Source organism: Pelecanus crispus, chromosome 3 (genome assembly GCF_030463565.1).
Source record: "Pelecanus crispus isolate bPelCri1 chromosome 3, bPelCri1.pri, whole genome shotgun sequence".
Classification (NCBI taxonomy): Eukaryota; Metazoa; Chordata; class Aves; order Pelecaniformes; family Pelecanidae; genus Pelecanus; species Pelecanus crispus.
This window is the reverse complement of record NC_134645.1, coordinates 48,086,244-48,098,388: the sequence shown is the minus strand read 5'-3', so window position 1 is coordinate 48,098,388 and position 12,145 is coordinate 48,086,244. Positions and strand designations below refer to the sequence as shown.

Genomic DNA, 12,145 nt, shown 5'->3' with positions numbered 1-12,145 from the left:
TATAATTCTGCAACCAAATGCAGAATTATATGGATAGGAGCATAGCTACAGCAGATGTAGAATAAACTGTTCAATGGTACTGCTTTAGAAAAGGAGAGAAAGATCTAAAGATCATAGTGATCAAATTAGCTGAGCCGGAGCTCTACCTTAATGGTGTGAGTTCAGAGGGAGAAATGGGGTATTCTTTGATGAATGAACATGAGCTGAGAGACAATTTGTAAGTCAGTGTCTTTGCAACCAAACCTGGAATTCTGCATATAGTTCTAATACTTGTATTTTTTAGTGTTTTGAAAAACTGGAAGAGTGTATGTGAAAGACGTTTTTAGTACTTTTAAGACATTTCCTTGCATTATGACTTTGAAAAGAACAGTTTTTTCTATGCAGTAATCAACTGAAGTTAGTCTCTGTTCAGCAGCCTGCGGAGTAGTGAACAACATGTAGCTCATAAAACCAACTGAGAAACTAAGAATCTTGTTTACCCTCCCTTCTGTTTTTATTTCTCTTGTATTTAGGTACAGGACAGTAGACAAGAATAAACTGCATGACAGAAATTCGGTCTGGCTGCTTACTCCCACCTAATTTAAGTAGTAATTAACTGAAGGACTATATGCAGTCCCTCAGATTTTTATGTTCTTGAGTTGTTCCAGTCCCTTGCTATTGCAAACAATTTTATATCTTTTTTTTTTCCTTTTTTTTTTTCTTTTTTTTTTTTTTTTTTAATAAAGAGACCAACTCAAACCCTTAAAATTTGGGTTGCTTTCTTTTTTTTGTGTGTGTGTGCATCCACTATTACTATTGGAATACAGTTCTCTGTATAAAGCATTAATATTTTCATTTGCTGTTGGAAATTCATCTTTTCATACATCTAGAATCCCTTTACTTTCTCGCATGATATGAAGAGCTGCACTTACAAATCCATGGCTTATGGATTAAACATGGATTCGGTTGTCTGCAAAAAATAAATCGTGGGCAAACGTTTAGGGTTTTTTGGGTTTTTTTTTTTTTTTTTTTTTTGTCTCCTTGTCATTTGGCTACATCTGCAGTTCTGGAAGTCTATCAGATGGGCTTTTTTCCAGACATGTTCAGTTTTATTTATGAAGATCCCAGACTTTTTGCTTTCTTCTTAGTATTGTCTCTACAAAGAGTATCAGATAGATATATATCAACTCGTGTGTATGCATGTGTGTGTGTAGATACATATACATACAAATATAGACATACAAATTTGTAATGTATTTCAGTTTAGACCTCTGGAAGATGATATAGCTGATAAACTCTAAGAATGAGGGAGAAAATAATATAAATTTATTTAAAATAAGAAGCAAACTTCTGAACAGAGTTGGCTATTTTGAAGTATTTTCAGCTGTCAAATATCTATATTTACATATGTGCTGGGGAAGGAATGTGAAATGCATTAAACACAGAAAAAAATGAGACAGTTTCCCACATCTGAGTACGTTGTATTAATTGGTTGCTTTGTTATTTGAAATGTAGCTTTTAAAAGAATAAGTTTTTGCTCATAAAGCAAAAGGGTTAAAAATTCAGAATAATACGAAATTCAAACATGCAGGTCATCTAATTAAAATGATGTTAGTATTTCACCATGTGTTCAACTTGGAGAGCATCACAGCTTGTATTCTGTCAGTGACTTGAGTTCCCACTTTGGGCACATGAATATGAAAAAAAAATCCTACATCTTGATAACCTGCAGCTTCTTGTCAGCTGAGTGGCTATTAGCTGACCTTGTGCATTCTTTAACTTGCTGTAGTTGGAACAGTTGGGGGGAGGGGGCAGAAAATTAGTCCAAACTATCTTCATTTTCTTCATTCAGAAATATGACCTGAAGTGCAGTCAAATACAGAAGTATACTCACTATTACTCACAAACTAAGTTTTCTCCCTGGAAATGGCAAATCAGATTTTATAACTTTGGTTCTTAACCAAATCCATAAAGCAAATAAAGAAACATTCTTCCTTCTACACTCTTCTCCAGCTGAAATTTTTTTGTGAAGAGAAACCTATATAAGAATGCTTAAGTCCTTAATATATTTCTGTATGTGTTATTTATAAACCATTGCAGGCTGCATTGAACTGTTGAAAGAAAATGTGGTTTTGATGTTTTTCTTCTTCAATCTAGGTCATATCCTGCAGTCTCCTTCAGCAAACGTGCTTCCAACTCTGCCCTTCCATGTGTTGCGTAGTTTGTTCAGCACTACACCATTGACTACTGATGATGGAGTACTGCTTAGGCGGATGGCACTGGAGATTGGGGCTATACATCTTATCCTTGCTTGTCTGTCTGCTCTAAGCCACCACGCACCAAGAGTGCCCAACTCTAGTCCCAGTCAGGCAGAGGTAAGTTTAGCAGCAGAATAATTGCTACTGAGAAGCAGTAAGAGTTTTAACTATAAAAAAGAAAATAATCTCCATGCTTTCATTATAGTCTAATTTCTGCAGAGTTGGCATTTGAATGAAAAGCAAAAATAATTAGGAAGTACTTCAGTAATTGTCCTTGCATGTTGCAAATAAACATAGTAATCATGAAATTTGACCAACAAAAACGGCTTGTCATGAGGCATTAAGGTGTAGTCAGTTTCTTTCACAGGACCTTCTTTTTCAGTGCATGAGAGGCATAATGCTCAATGGATGGTGGTTCTTTAATCTTCATTAGATAGCATGACCTCACTACCTTATTTAGCATTCATCATCTAAACTCTACTGGCTGCAAATTATTTCCTCTTAAATGCTTCACAAATGTAAATGAGTTGTGAAAATGAATGAATTAATGCAGTGATTTTTTTTTAATTCCCTTTTTACTGATGGGGAATTGAGATCCAAAGACAGAAATTTTCTGTAGCATTCAAGATCCTGAGTGAATCTCCAAAATTAAACTTTTTCGAAGTACTTACTGTATTATATTACCCTCTGTTCAGAACATGTATCCCCTGGTTTTTTTAGGATTATGAGGTGCCATTTCTGCATAACATACCAATTGTCTATAAAAGCGTTTAAAAAAAATTCATGACTTGCTCTATTTAGCATCTCTGTGGCAGAGGCTTGCATGAAAACGTTCCTGGTGGCTAAATATGGCTAATAAATGCAAAATAATAGAGCTGTCCATATTTTAGCAGCTCTGATACTGATGAGGGGTTGAGCAAGGAAGAGATGAAGCTGTGCAGGAGAATAATTCACTTTAATGGCTGGTCAAATTTAAGGGGATGCTGAGATATTCTGCTCCTAATGGGGTATCAGGCTGCTGACACATTAATGCCTTAGCATTACTGCGCTTTTGGAGGGAAAGGGCAACCATTAATTCTTATCTCTGCTTCAGTTCTACCATGACCCCTTAAACAGCTTGCTTTCTCGTAATTCATATCTATCAGGTGATAGATGGGAACTTGAAACTAGGGATCCATCAGGCCTGCACCAAGGCTTGTATTTCTGGGGCCAGGCTTTCCCTTAAGTGCTTTAAGTCAGTGCACATGACAGTCCTCTTGAGTGTTAAAGGCACAGCATGTTCACGAGTGATGTAATGAGTAATGTCTGCATGAGAATAACCACACAGCTATTTCATCACCGAGATGCATTACATTCCCAATGTAAAAGTTAAATGGTGATTCTAGACTACTGTCAGTATGGTACTTCATAGGTGATAACTTTTTTTACAGGTGCAGTCTGTTCATACATAATTTCTTTTCCTTAAAGTATAATCCTGAACAAAGTCACTGAAGAAGATCTGAACAGAAAATGAAACATTTCGGAGTCATAAATCAAGTATTACAAATTAAAGTTGGGCACCTACTCACGTGACCTGGTTTCCAGTAAGGCTAATTATCACTGAGGAACACTAATGAAAGTAGCGAGTGTTCAGCACTTCAGAAAATGAGGTCACTTGTCTAGGGTGCTAAACATATCATTAGGAAAGCATTAGTTAAAAAATGCTGAAGCTGAGTTTTTTCTGCATCCTTTTCGCCAAAGATCTGGTAAACTTTCAAAATTAGCTTAAGTACTTAAATAGTTTCATAAGGGCTAAGCAATATAATATTGGAGTTATGTTAGTAAAATGCAGTGATGCAGACTGTGGGAAAAAGCTGTACCTTTGGAAAAATCCTACCTCTCAGAACATTTTAAGGACAAGGTATTTCCCCCCCTTACTGTCTGGAGAGGAAATAGCATGTGTTTCAGTGACCCAGAGATCACGTGTCAGAACTATACATGTAACTTAACACCTCTTGCCATTTTGGAGCATGTATTCAAAATCAGTGCATGCTTGAGCATCTTAACATTTCAGTTGTGTACTTTTGATGACACTTCTACTTCCATTCACTTCATCTAATTATGCTATTAAACTTGACTAGTGTGTTAAACAGTAATAATTACAGACCTGTGATGTTTAGCATGATGCGGATTGTAGCATTTTAATACTTTTAATCATTTAAGCAGTGACAGTATCTTAAAAGAGAACAAAAATGGGCTTACAGAAGAATCGCTTGCAACAATGTAGCGCTGACCTGTACTGGAACTTCATGTATGTGGCAGAGTCTTTCCTATCAAAAGCTTTGAATTCCCCTGAACCCCAATGATATCTTTATTAAGTTAATAAATTGGAATTACCTTCTTTTGCAGAACAAATGCTTTCTAAAGAATTGGTTCATAAGATGAAAAAAGTGACATTATTGTGGTGTGTGGTTTTTTGTTTGTTTGTTTTTTTAACTTAGCCACAGGTGTCAAGTACACACAACAGTGCATCAACAGAAGAACAGCAGTTGTACTGGGCTAAGGGTACAGGCTTTGGAACAGGCTCCACAGCTTCAGGATGGGATGTTGAACAAGCTTTGACTAAGCAAAGGCTAGAAGAAGAGCATGTGACCTGCCTTCTACAGGTGTGTAATAATGAAATTTTATTTAACGATAAGCACTTGAAACATTAGAACCTTTAAAATAAAAATCAAGCTTGTATTTTTTTGTCATATAGCGCAGTAATTATGGTATTTTGGGAAAAAATTAGTTTACAACTGCCTGTCTACATGAAAAATGGTACAGATCATATTTTGAGTGAGGCTGTTCTCAAACATCAGTAGGCTGCTGCATTAAAAAGACCTGAGTGGATAAGTCTGGGTGACAGTTCTGAATAAACAATGAACCAAGAAGCGTTCCAGTGTATCTCCCTGGAGCTGTCGTATATCTCTGTGGACATAACTGCATTCAGTCAAGAGTAAAGACTGTCCGTTAAAGGAGGAGGATGTGGGAATAGGCATTTTGTTTTGTGCGCGCCAAATAATCTTACCTATTCATTTCTCACATATTTTTCCTCTGCTTTAAGAAAATGCCCATAGTTGTTAGTGGTTTCCATGAATGTGTTATGCCAATATAACAAAATCTCTCAGACATACTATAAAATCATGACTATGTCAGTTGAATAACAATGGTAAATCACCCGTAAACATCCAGATCTTAGTAAAACTCCGATGTCTTCCAAATGTCTCATGCTAAGGAGAAGAAAATCCTGCATAATTAGGCTTTTCAGTCCATTGTGAAGTGCAACCAACCCCTGTTATCTTAGGTCAGTGTAGGGAAAATGAGATTCTATCTAGTACTCAAAAATGTCATTCACAGAACTGTCAGCTCAAATGTCTTAGCTAACCTTACTGCTGGGGTAGAGCACAAAGCAGATGAAATTCTGAAAATGCCCATGCCCTGACTGATGAAGATACCATTTTGATGCAATCAGTTATTCCAGTCCCTGTAGGTTACATGGAACAAGTATCATGTCCCTTGCAGAAGCAAAACAAGTATAATCCAAAATAATTTTCCTAAGCAAGAAAGAGGAAACTCACCTGAATTACTCTTGGCGAAGCTTCTAGGCAGTATTCTGTATTGTGCCATGCAGAGGTTTAGCTATAACTGTCATAAGTCATGAGGTAAAGATGCGTTTGCTTTGGGCGGTCAGCAATTGTAGGAAGAAGTAGAAAACCCTTCAGCATTTTGCTGAAGATGTCAGTCAGTTGTACAGCAGACTTTGCCTGGTCCCTTCTCTAGAAAGGTTGTTTAGAAAAATTCTGTTGTATGGAGTGCTGATAAGATGCTGCAGCAAAATACCATGGGTAATGGGGTTAGAGCAAAGAGGGAGAAGGAAAGAAAGAGGCTAAAAGTGAGTAGAGCCCCTGAGACTTCAAATAATACAGCCTTTTAAGACTTGAAGTTACTTAATTTGAGAGTACGACTGCACAAATCAGACCCATGGAGGTGCATTATGTTGTACGTCTACCACACATGGTAAGGGCCTGTGAACTCAGCAAGAACTACCCTTGGGATGAGCAGGTGCGCAGGGGCGTGAGGTGACTCCCCCGCTGTCACTGAGGGGAAGGCTGCTCTTTGTTTACTGAAGCAAGAGCCATGCTCTCAAATGGGTGTTCCAAGTAACCATCATGCTCACCCTAACTTGTTGTTCCATCTGTAAACCCTGAAGTCCCATCCAAAAGGAAGTTTTACGTGTTTTTAAAACGTTTGCAGTTTAAAAAAAAAAAAAAAAAAAAAATCTTTTGTTGCTCGTGGGTGTTCTGAAGTGAATGGGGCTGATCAGCTGCATGTCTCAGTGGTGTGAGCTGGCAAACTCCTGCTTTGAGTAACTCCAGCAGTTTTGTCAAAATTTGTATTACTCAGTCTCTTAAAGTAACTCAGAATTATAGTAGCTATTTAATTTTAGCATTAGCCAAAGTTGGAATCACAATCTAATAGCTTTATGGAATTTCTTCGGAGAGATCTTTGGGACTGCTGAAATAAATAGCAGTACTGAATTAGCAAAATAGCTACTGAAGTATTACGGTGTCTTCCTTGAGGAAGGAAAGTCAAAGTTCTTTTGCCTAAAATAAATCGGGTTTGATTCAATATTTTTGTGTATTTCAGGTTCTTGCCAGTTATATAAATCCTGCAGGGAGTACATCAAATGGAGAGACCCAAACTAGCCATGAAGGGAGAGGACAAAACAGCAGTGCTCTTCCATCCGTCCTCCTAGAGCTACTCAGTCAATCTTGCCTTATCCCAGCAATGTCGTCATACCTCCGCAACGATTCAGGTAATGTGCCGTTGTCTCCTTCTAAATCAAAGTTGGCTCACTTCTGTCAAGTAAGTTTTTATGTAAACAATAGGTAGTTCTGTCTAGTTTCAGTACGTTTGCCAATTTAGAATTGTACTAATGGAATATTCACTTGAGCCTTAGAAAACAAAATGATAGTGTTTGCTGAAATACTCATTTGTTGTACGAGTTTAAACTTTGTTGTTTTAATGTCTTTTTTAAATTTTAATTCTTAAACTGTTGAAATTAACAGGAAAATAGTATTTCCATCTGAAAAGTTTATATTTTAGTTGTTCTGTAGAAGATACATGGAGAGAGAGAGAGTACTTTATACAAAAGGGTGAATCTTACTGTGAAGAAAAATGTTAATTTTGTGATAAAATTGAGCAGGTATATGCATGAAGTTGGTAAATGTTGCATGGACTAGGGCAATTCTCTTTGATCAGAGCTTTTTCTGCTTTATTTAGGTAATATAAAAGTAAGCCTGCAAAATATTTCAGATATATGGGAACACGGAAATTGTTGGGGTTTTTTTAAAAGGAAAAACAAATTAGTTATACGTTGTCATCACATTTCTACTCATAATTTTAAAACAGAGATAGTTTGATAGTATTGTTGTATCGTGCTGTGAAAAGTATTTCAGTTGTACAAGGTAGTGTCAAGCAGTATGAGTTAAGCAAATGCCTGTGTGGAACGAATGGCAAAACCAGTAGACTGGGTTTGTGATTTATGTTCAGTCTCACTAGATAACAGGCTTTAGTATGAAGATATTGGTAAGCATTTTTTCTTCAGATAACTGTCAGCCTGAAGTTTTTAAACACTGCCTTAGCCTTAGGTTGAATTTTTGTTTAGTTGCTTTGTAAGGATGGATTTAGTCCCTAAGTAGCAGAAGGAGTTGTTCCAAATCTGAATAATTTGGGTTTGGACCCTTATTTTGTTTGCCCTATTTTTGGAGTAACTGCTAGATGTCTTGGAACATTACTGCTGTGCTTTTGAATGCCAGTTGTAGGGTGTGGTGATGTGAATTTCTTGAAACAATGTCACAGCTTCTTGTTGAATTACACATTATATTTTATCTCCAGGGTAAAAGAGAAATCATCTGTGTCTTAAGTATTTACAAAGCTATATAGGACTAAAACAAGAACGTGGCTCTTTTAGTCTGTGGTAACTAGGGCATTGCATAATCTTGTATGATGGAATGGAAGTAGCTCAAAATGTCTGCTGGGGCCTTATAATAAAAATAAAAATATGAAGATGTTTCACTTGCCAGTCCAGTTTGACACCTCTCCCAGTGAACTTGTTGGTTCTATTTTGCACATATTACAGTAAGGAAAATGAAATCTGTACTTTATACACCAGGCTCATTACTGCAAATTAAAATCTAATGTAAAACAATAAAGTAATCTAACAGATACTCATAGATTCTTCTTTGTTGAGGTAGAAAGGAAAAGTCACTGAAAGACCTGGCAAAAATGCTATGTTATCTAAAGGATGAAGCTGTTGATTCTGAGTTACAGATGAATTACAGCTGTTGAAATTGCTTTTTGCTGTTTTCAATAGAAAAATGTATCTGTCTGTATGCCACCTTTAACTGGGGAAGAACAGTCAGATACTGATAGAAGAAATGAGATATGTGGCTGTGGAGAGAAGTTCAGACTCGTTTGGCTTTCAGGGACCATTTGTTTCCCCAAAGTACAAAGAAAAGGAAGAGTTTCAGTGGGAAATGTTCAGTTTAGGTATGTTATTCACTGCTGGACTACAGTTATTTGTGGTTGGCAGGGGATGTTCCTATGTTGTGCTTGTGAAATAAAAATTAGTAAAGAGTGAACAAAGCATACACCTCCTGCTTTTTCATAAATGGATCTGTAGCTCTTAATGTAGTAACATTGTTACGCTTCATACATAGATCCAAGCGATGGTCTTGAATGCTTCCTGCTGTACTTGTTCAAAATTCTATATATAAAGCTATAATTAACAATGTTCTTCCGGATTAAAGAAGAATAGCTTTGCAGGCTTCTATCAGTCAAGCTTGTCTTTGAAAACGTGATAGGATATCAGTATGAGAGGGAAATGTGCTAAAAGGCATGACTTCTGGAAAGAACGTCTTCTCTTCATGAATATTTGAGTCAGATGCCTTTAGTTTGAAAGGAGTCCCTGAAAATAGTTTGTCTTAGTGATAGCCAGGCATAATTCCAATGCAGTAATTACTCTAGTTCAAAAGCAGACAGATAATTCTCACATAAATGAGTCTGAGTTGTAGGTGATGCTGGGTGTCTCGGTGTCACTAACAGAGTTTCAGGAGGCATAGCTGAGAGAGTCTGGCTGTCACAAGAGGGACAGAGGTTGAGAAGCTCTGGAGCGATTGTTAAGCTCTGGTACAATGCTCGTAAGACTGAAAAAATCCCTTCTCCAGTAGGGCTGAATGCCTACTCAGGGGAGCAGGGAAGGGAACAGCGTTATTAGTAACGCTCATCCACATGGTCTTCTAGTTTTCAGACCAGTATACCTTCTGCTATCAAAACATACTTTCACGTGGGAGAAGCAGGTAACTCTATTCTTCCTGCAACATGCTGGACTGAGAAATTAGGACACTGCATACAGAATACTAATAGAGCGTTCCCAGGTTCTGGCACCCCGGCAGGTACAAGCTGTGCCTAGCACAATGCTGATGGAAAACAGCAATTTTCGGCAACTCTAACTTTCTCAGACTTGAATGGATGCTAGAGGTACCAGTTAAAGGTTACCCTTATGCTGGAGGTATTCTTCTACTAGATTTTTGGGTTTGCTGTAAACGGTTGCAATAACAGTGATTTTCACATATATCTGCCATATGCATAAAATTATGTGGGAGAAATTTTCTATAAAGAAATTCAATACCCAGCTGCTGGGTTTGCTGTTTCCCTTTATTGCACAGTAGGCTGATACCGCTATGGTGATACAAGATAGTAAGTATTTTGGTATTGATGAGAATTTTGTATTTGGTTTAAACATGTTCAGTTAGCTACAGGTATGATACATCCTGCTTGCAAAGTTGTTTTGGCAAAATTCTTGGGCAGTTCCAGTGTCAGAATATAAAATTGACCTGTGCCAGTTACAAATTTATCTAGGTTTTTTGTTGCTTAAATATGTTTTGCCATCCCTGCTCAATTTGCCCAAAACATACATGGACTAGATTTTTATCTAGATTGTTCTAGATAAAAGGAATATTGATCAGATAAGAAGTGCTCACGTATCATTTAACCTTTTAGAAACCTCACTTTGAAGCAGGTATTTACAAACCAGATTGCTCTGACACATTCTGCAGCTTTATCTGCATCAGAGCAAGGTGATTGGGAAGTCCTTGAAAATTGTGAACTGACCACTTTCATTAATTTCCATAATTGCTTTTTTCTTGTAGAGAAAGAAGGTTTATCTGTCTATGAAGGACTTTCCTTATTATGGAAGGCAGATCATAGCTCTAGTCACAAGGAGCAGTAGCTGCTGTAATCCTCACCCTGTTTCTTAATCGTTTTTTTTTCTGTGTTTGTTTCATACCTTGGTATGGCATTACCGTGCCTTTTATTATCTTTTATTTTATAAATGAAAAAGGTTCATCTTAGTAACATGGTGAGGGCTTTTTTGTCTGAACTCTCTTTGCTTCAGTTCCCAGGCTTACAGGAAGCAGGTGACATGATTTTAGCTGGGGGTTTCTTGCAGCCCTTTCTTCACGTGCTCCCCTTAGCCACCCTTCCTTCTTTGGTGGACAAAGACTCAGTGTGATGTGGTCAGCATAGCTTGTGGTGGTACATTAGCTCAGTCTTCCTTGGGTTTGACTGCTGAGAAGGGATGTTGCATTTCTATGTGAGGGCTGTACTAAAAGGATTATGTTTACCGACTAGCATGTTCCACTTCGTAAGGAGTCAGATATTTGCTTTTAATGTGCCTTTCATAGTTTACCAAGTACTGTCACACCCTGGACTTGTGGATTCATTAACAGTTGCACTGCTTCATCCTGCTGCCAAATACCTCATTGTGAACTTTATTTATAAGTACTATGGACAAATCTGTTGAAGGTGAACATACTGAATTCTTTTTTCTACCTCTTGATATACCTTTGTTAGTTGAGTCCACTAAAGTCACAATTTTCAGGTCTCACCTCCTTACCTCAGAGCTTGAACGAAACTAGATTTCTATTAATCATACTTATTCTTAAGGCATTGTATAGTGTTGCTTTAGTTTTTGCAAAGTAGTCCAGTTCCACTGGACTGAGTAGGCTGAGTGCTTTAGGAAGCTTGTCTTCCTTTACTTGGTAGACTGAACTCATTCAGCTAAGAGTACTACATCTTTATTTATCTGTTGCTGAAGGTGTGAAGGTACTGCTGCAGTGTAAATGTTGAATCATCATGAAATTCTGCTTTTCCCTAGACTGTTGACTTTTTACTGTGTCTAATAAGAGGTAGTTGCTGTTACAATATTTTTTGTTGTTGAAATTCTTATGCATGTATTGGTTTAAATGTATAAACACCAGAGCTGTATATTGGAGCTCATTTAACTAAAGTTAGGCTTAGGTCCTCATGAGTATAGAGCACAAGTATTGCCTGTTAAGAGAGGATATCAGACTTCTGTTTTAAAATATAACTCGTATTCCGGGGCAATCAATATTACCCTGTGATTTCCCTCAAAGGGTTGAAGCCTTTTGCTATAAGCAAAATTAGAAGTACAATTGCAGCTTAGATAGACACTATATAATTACCAAAATTAAAAATTCCACTAGTTTTCATTAATGTTAATGAACTCATTCATTGGTAAAAGAATGATGGTGAAACTTTGCCACATTTGGTTATAACTTTGGGATTGCTTTTTATCTGTTTTGCTGTTGAAGTGTTTACAAAAAAAGGTGCGGTATCTCACTCCAGTGCTGGAGTACTAGTTGATTCACAATTTCGAGAACAGAGCTATGCGCTGAAATGACATGAAATAAAACTGTTTATTTATTTCACAGAATTGACAAGCTTTAAATAACTTCAGGATCAAAATAAACAGCAGTAATTTCTACCTGAATTTCATATTTCTGTTCAGTTTTCAGGTTCTT

The 12,145-nt window shown here is 37.1% G+C and overlaps 1 protein-coding gene across 2 annotated transcripts in view; it reads left to right on the top strand.

Annotated features, from left to right (window-relative positions):
• BIRC6 (baculoviral IAP repeat containing 6) overlaps positions 1 to 12,145 on the top strand; it is a 188,520-nt gene that overhangs the window by 127,493 nt on the left and 48,882 nt on the right. For both annotated transcript variants that reach the window (XM_075708606.1, XM_075708607.1), the window contains 3 exons: positions 2,137 to 2,354; positions 4,718 to 4,882; positions 6,906 to 7,074. In XM_075708606.1, the coding sequence (XP_075564721.1) occupies positions 2,137 to 2,354; positions 4,718 to 4,882; positions 6,906 to 7,074 (552 nt within the window). The remainder of the gene's footprint in view (positions 1 to 2,136; positions 2,355 to 4,717; positions 4,883 to 6,905; positions 7,075 to 12,145) is intronic.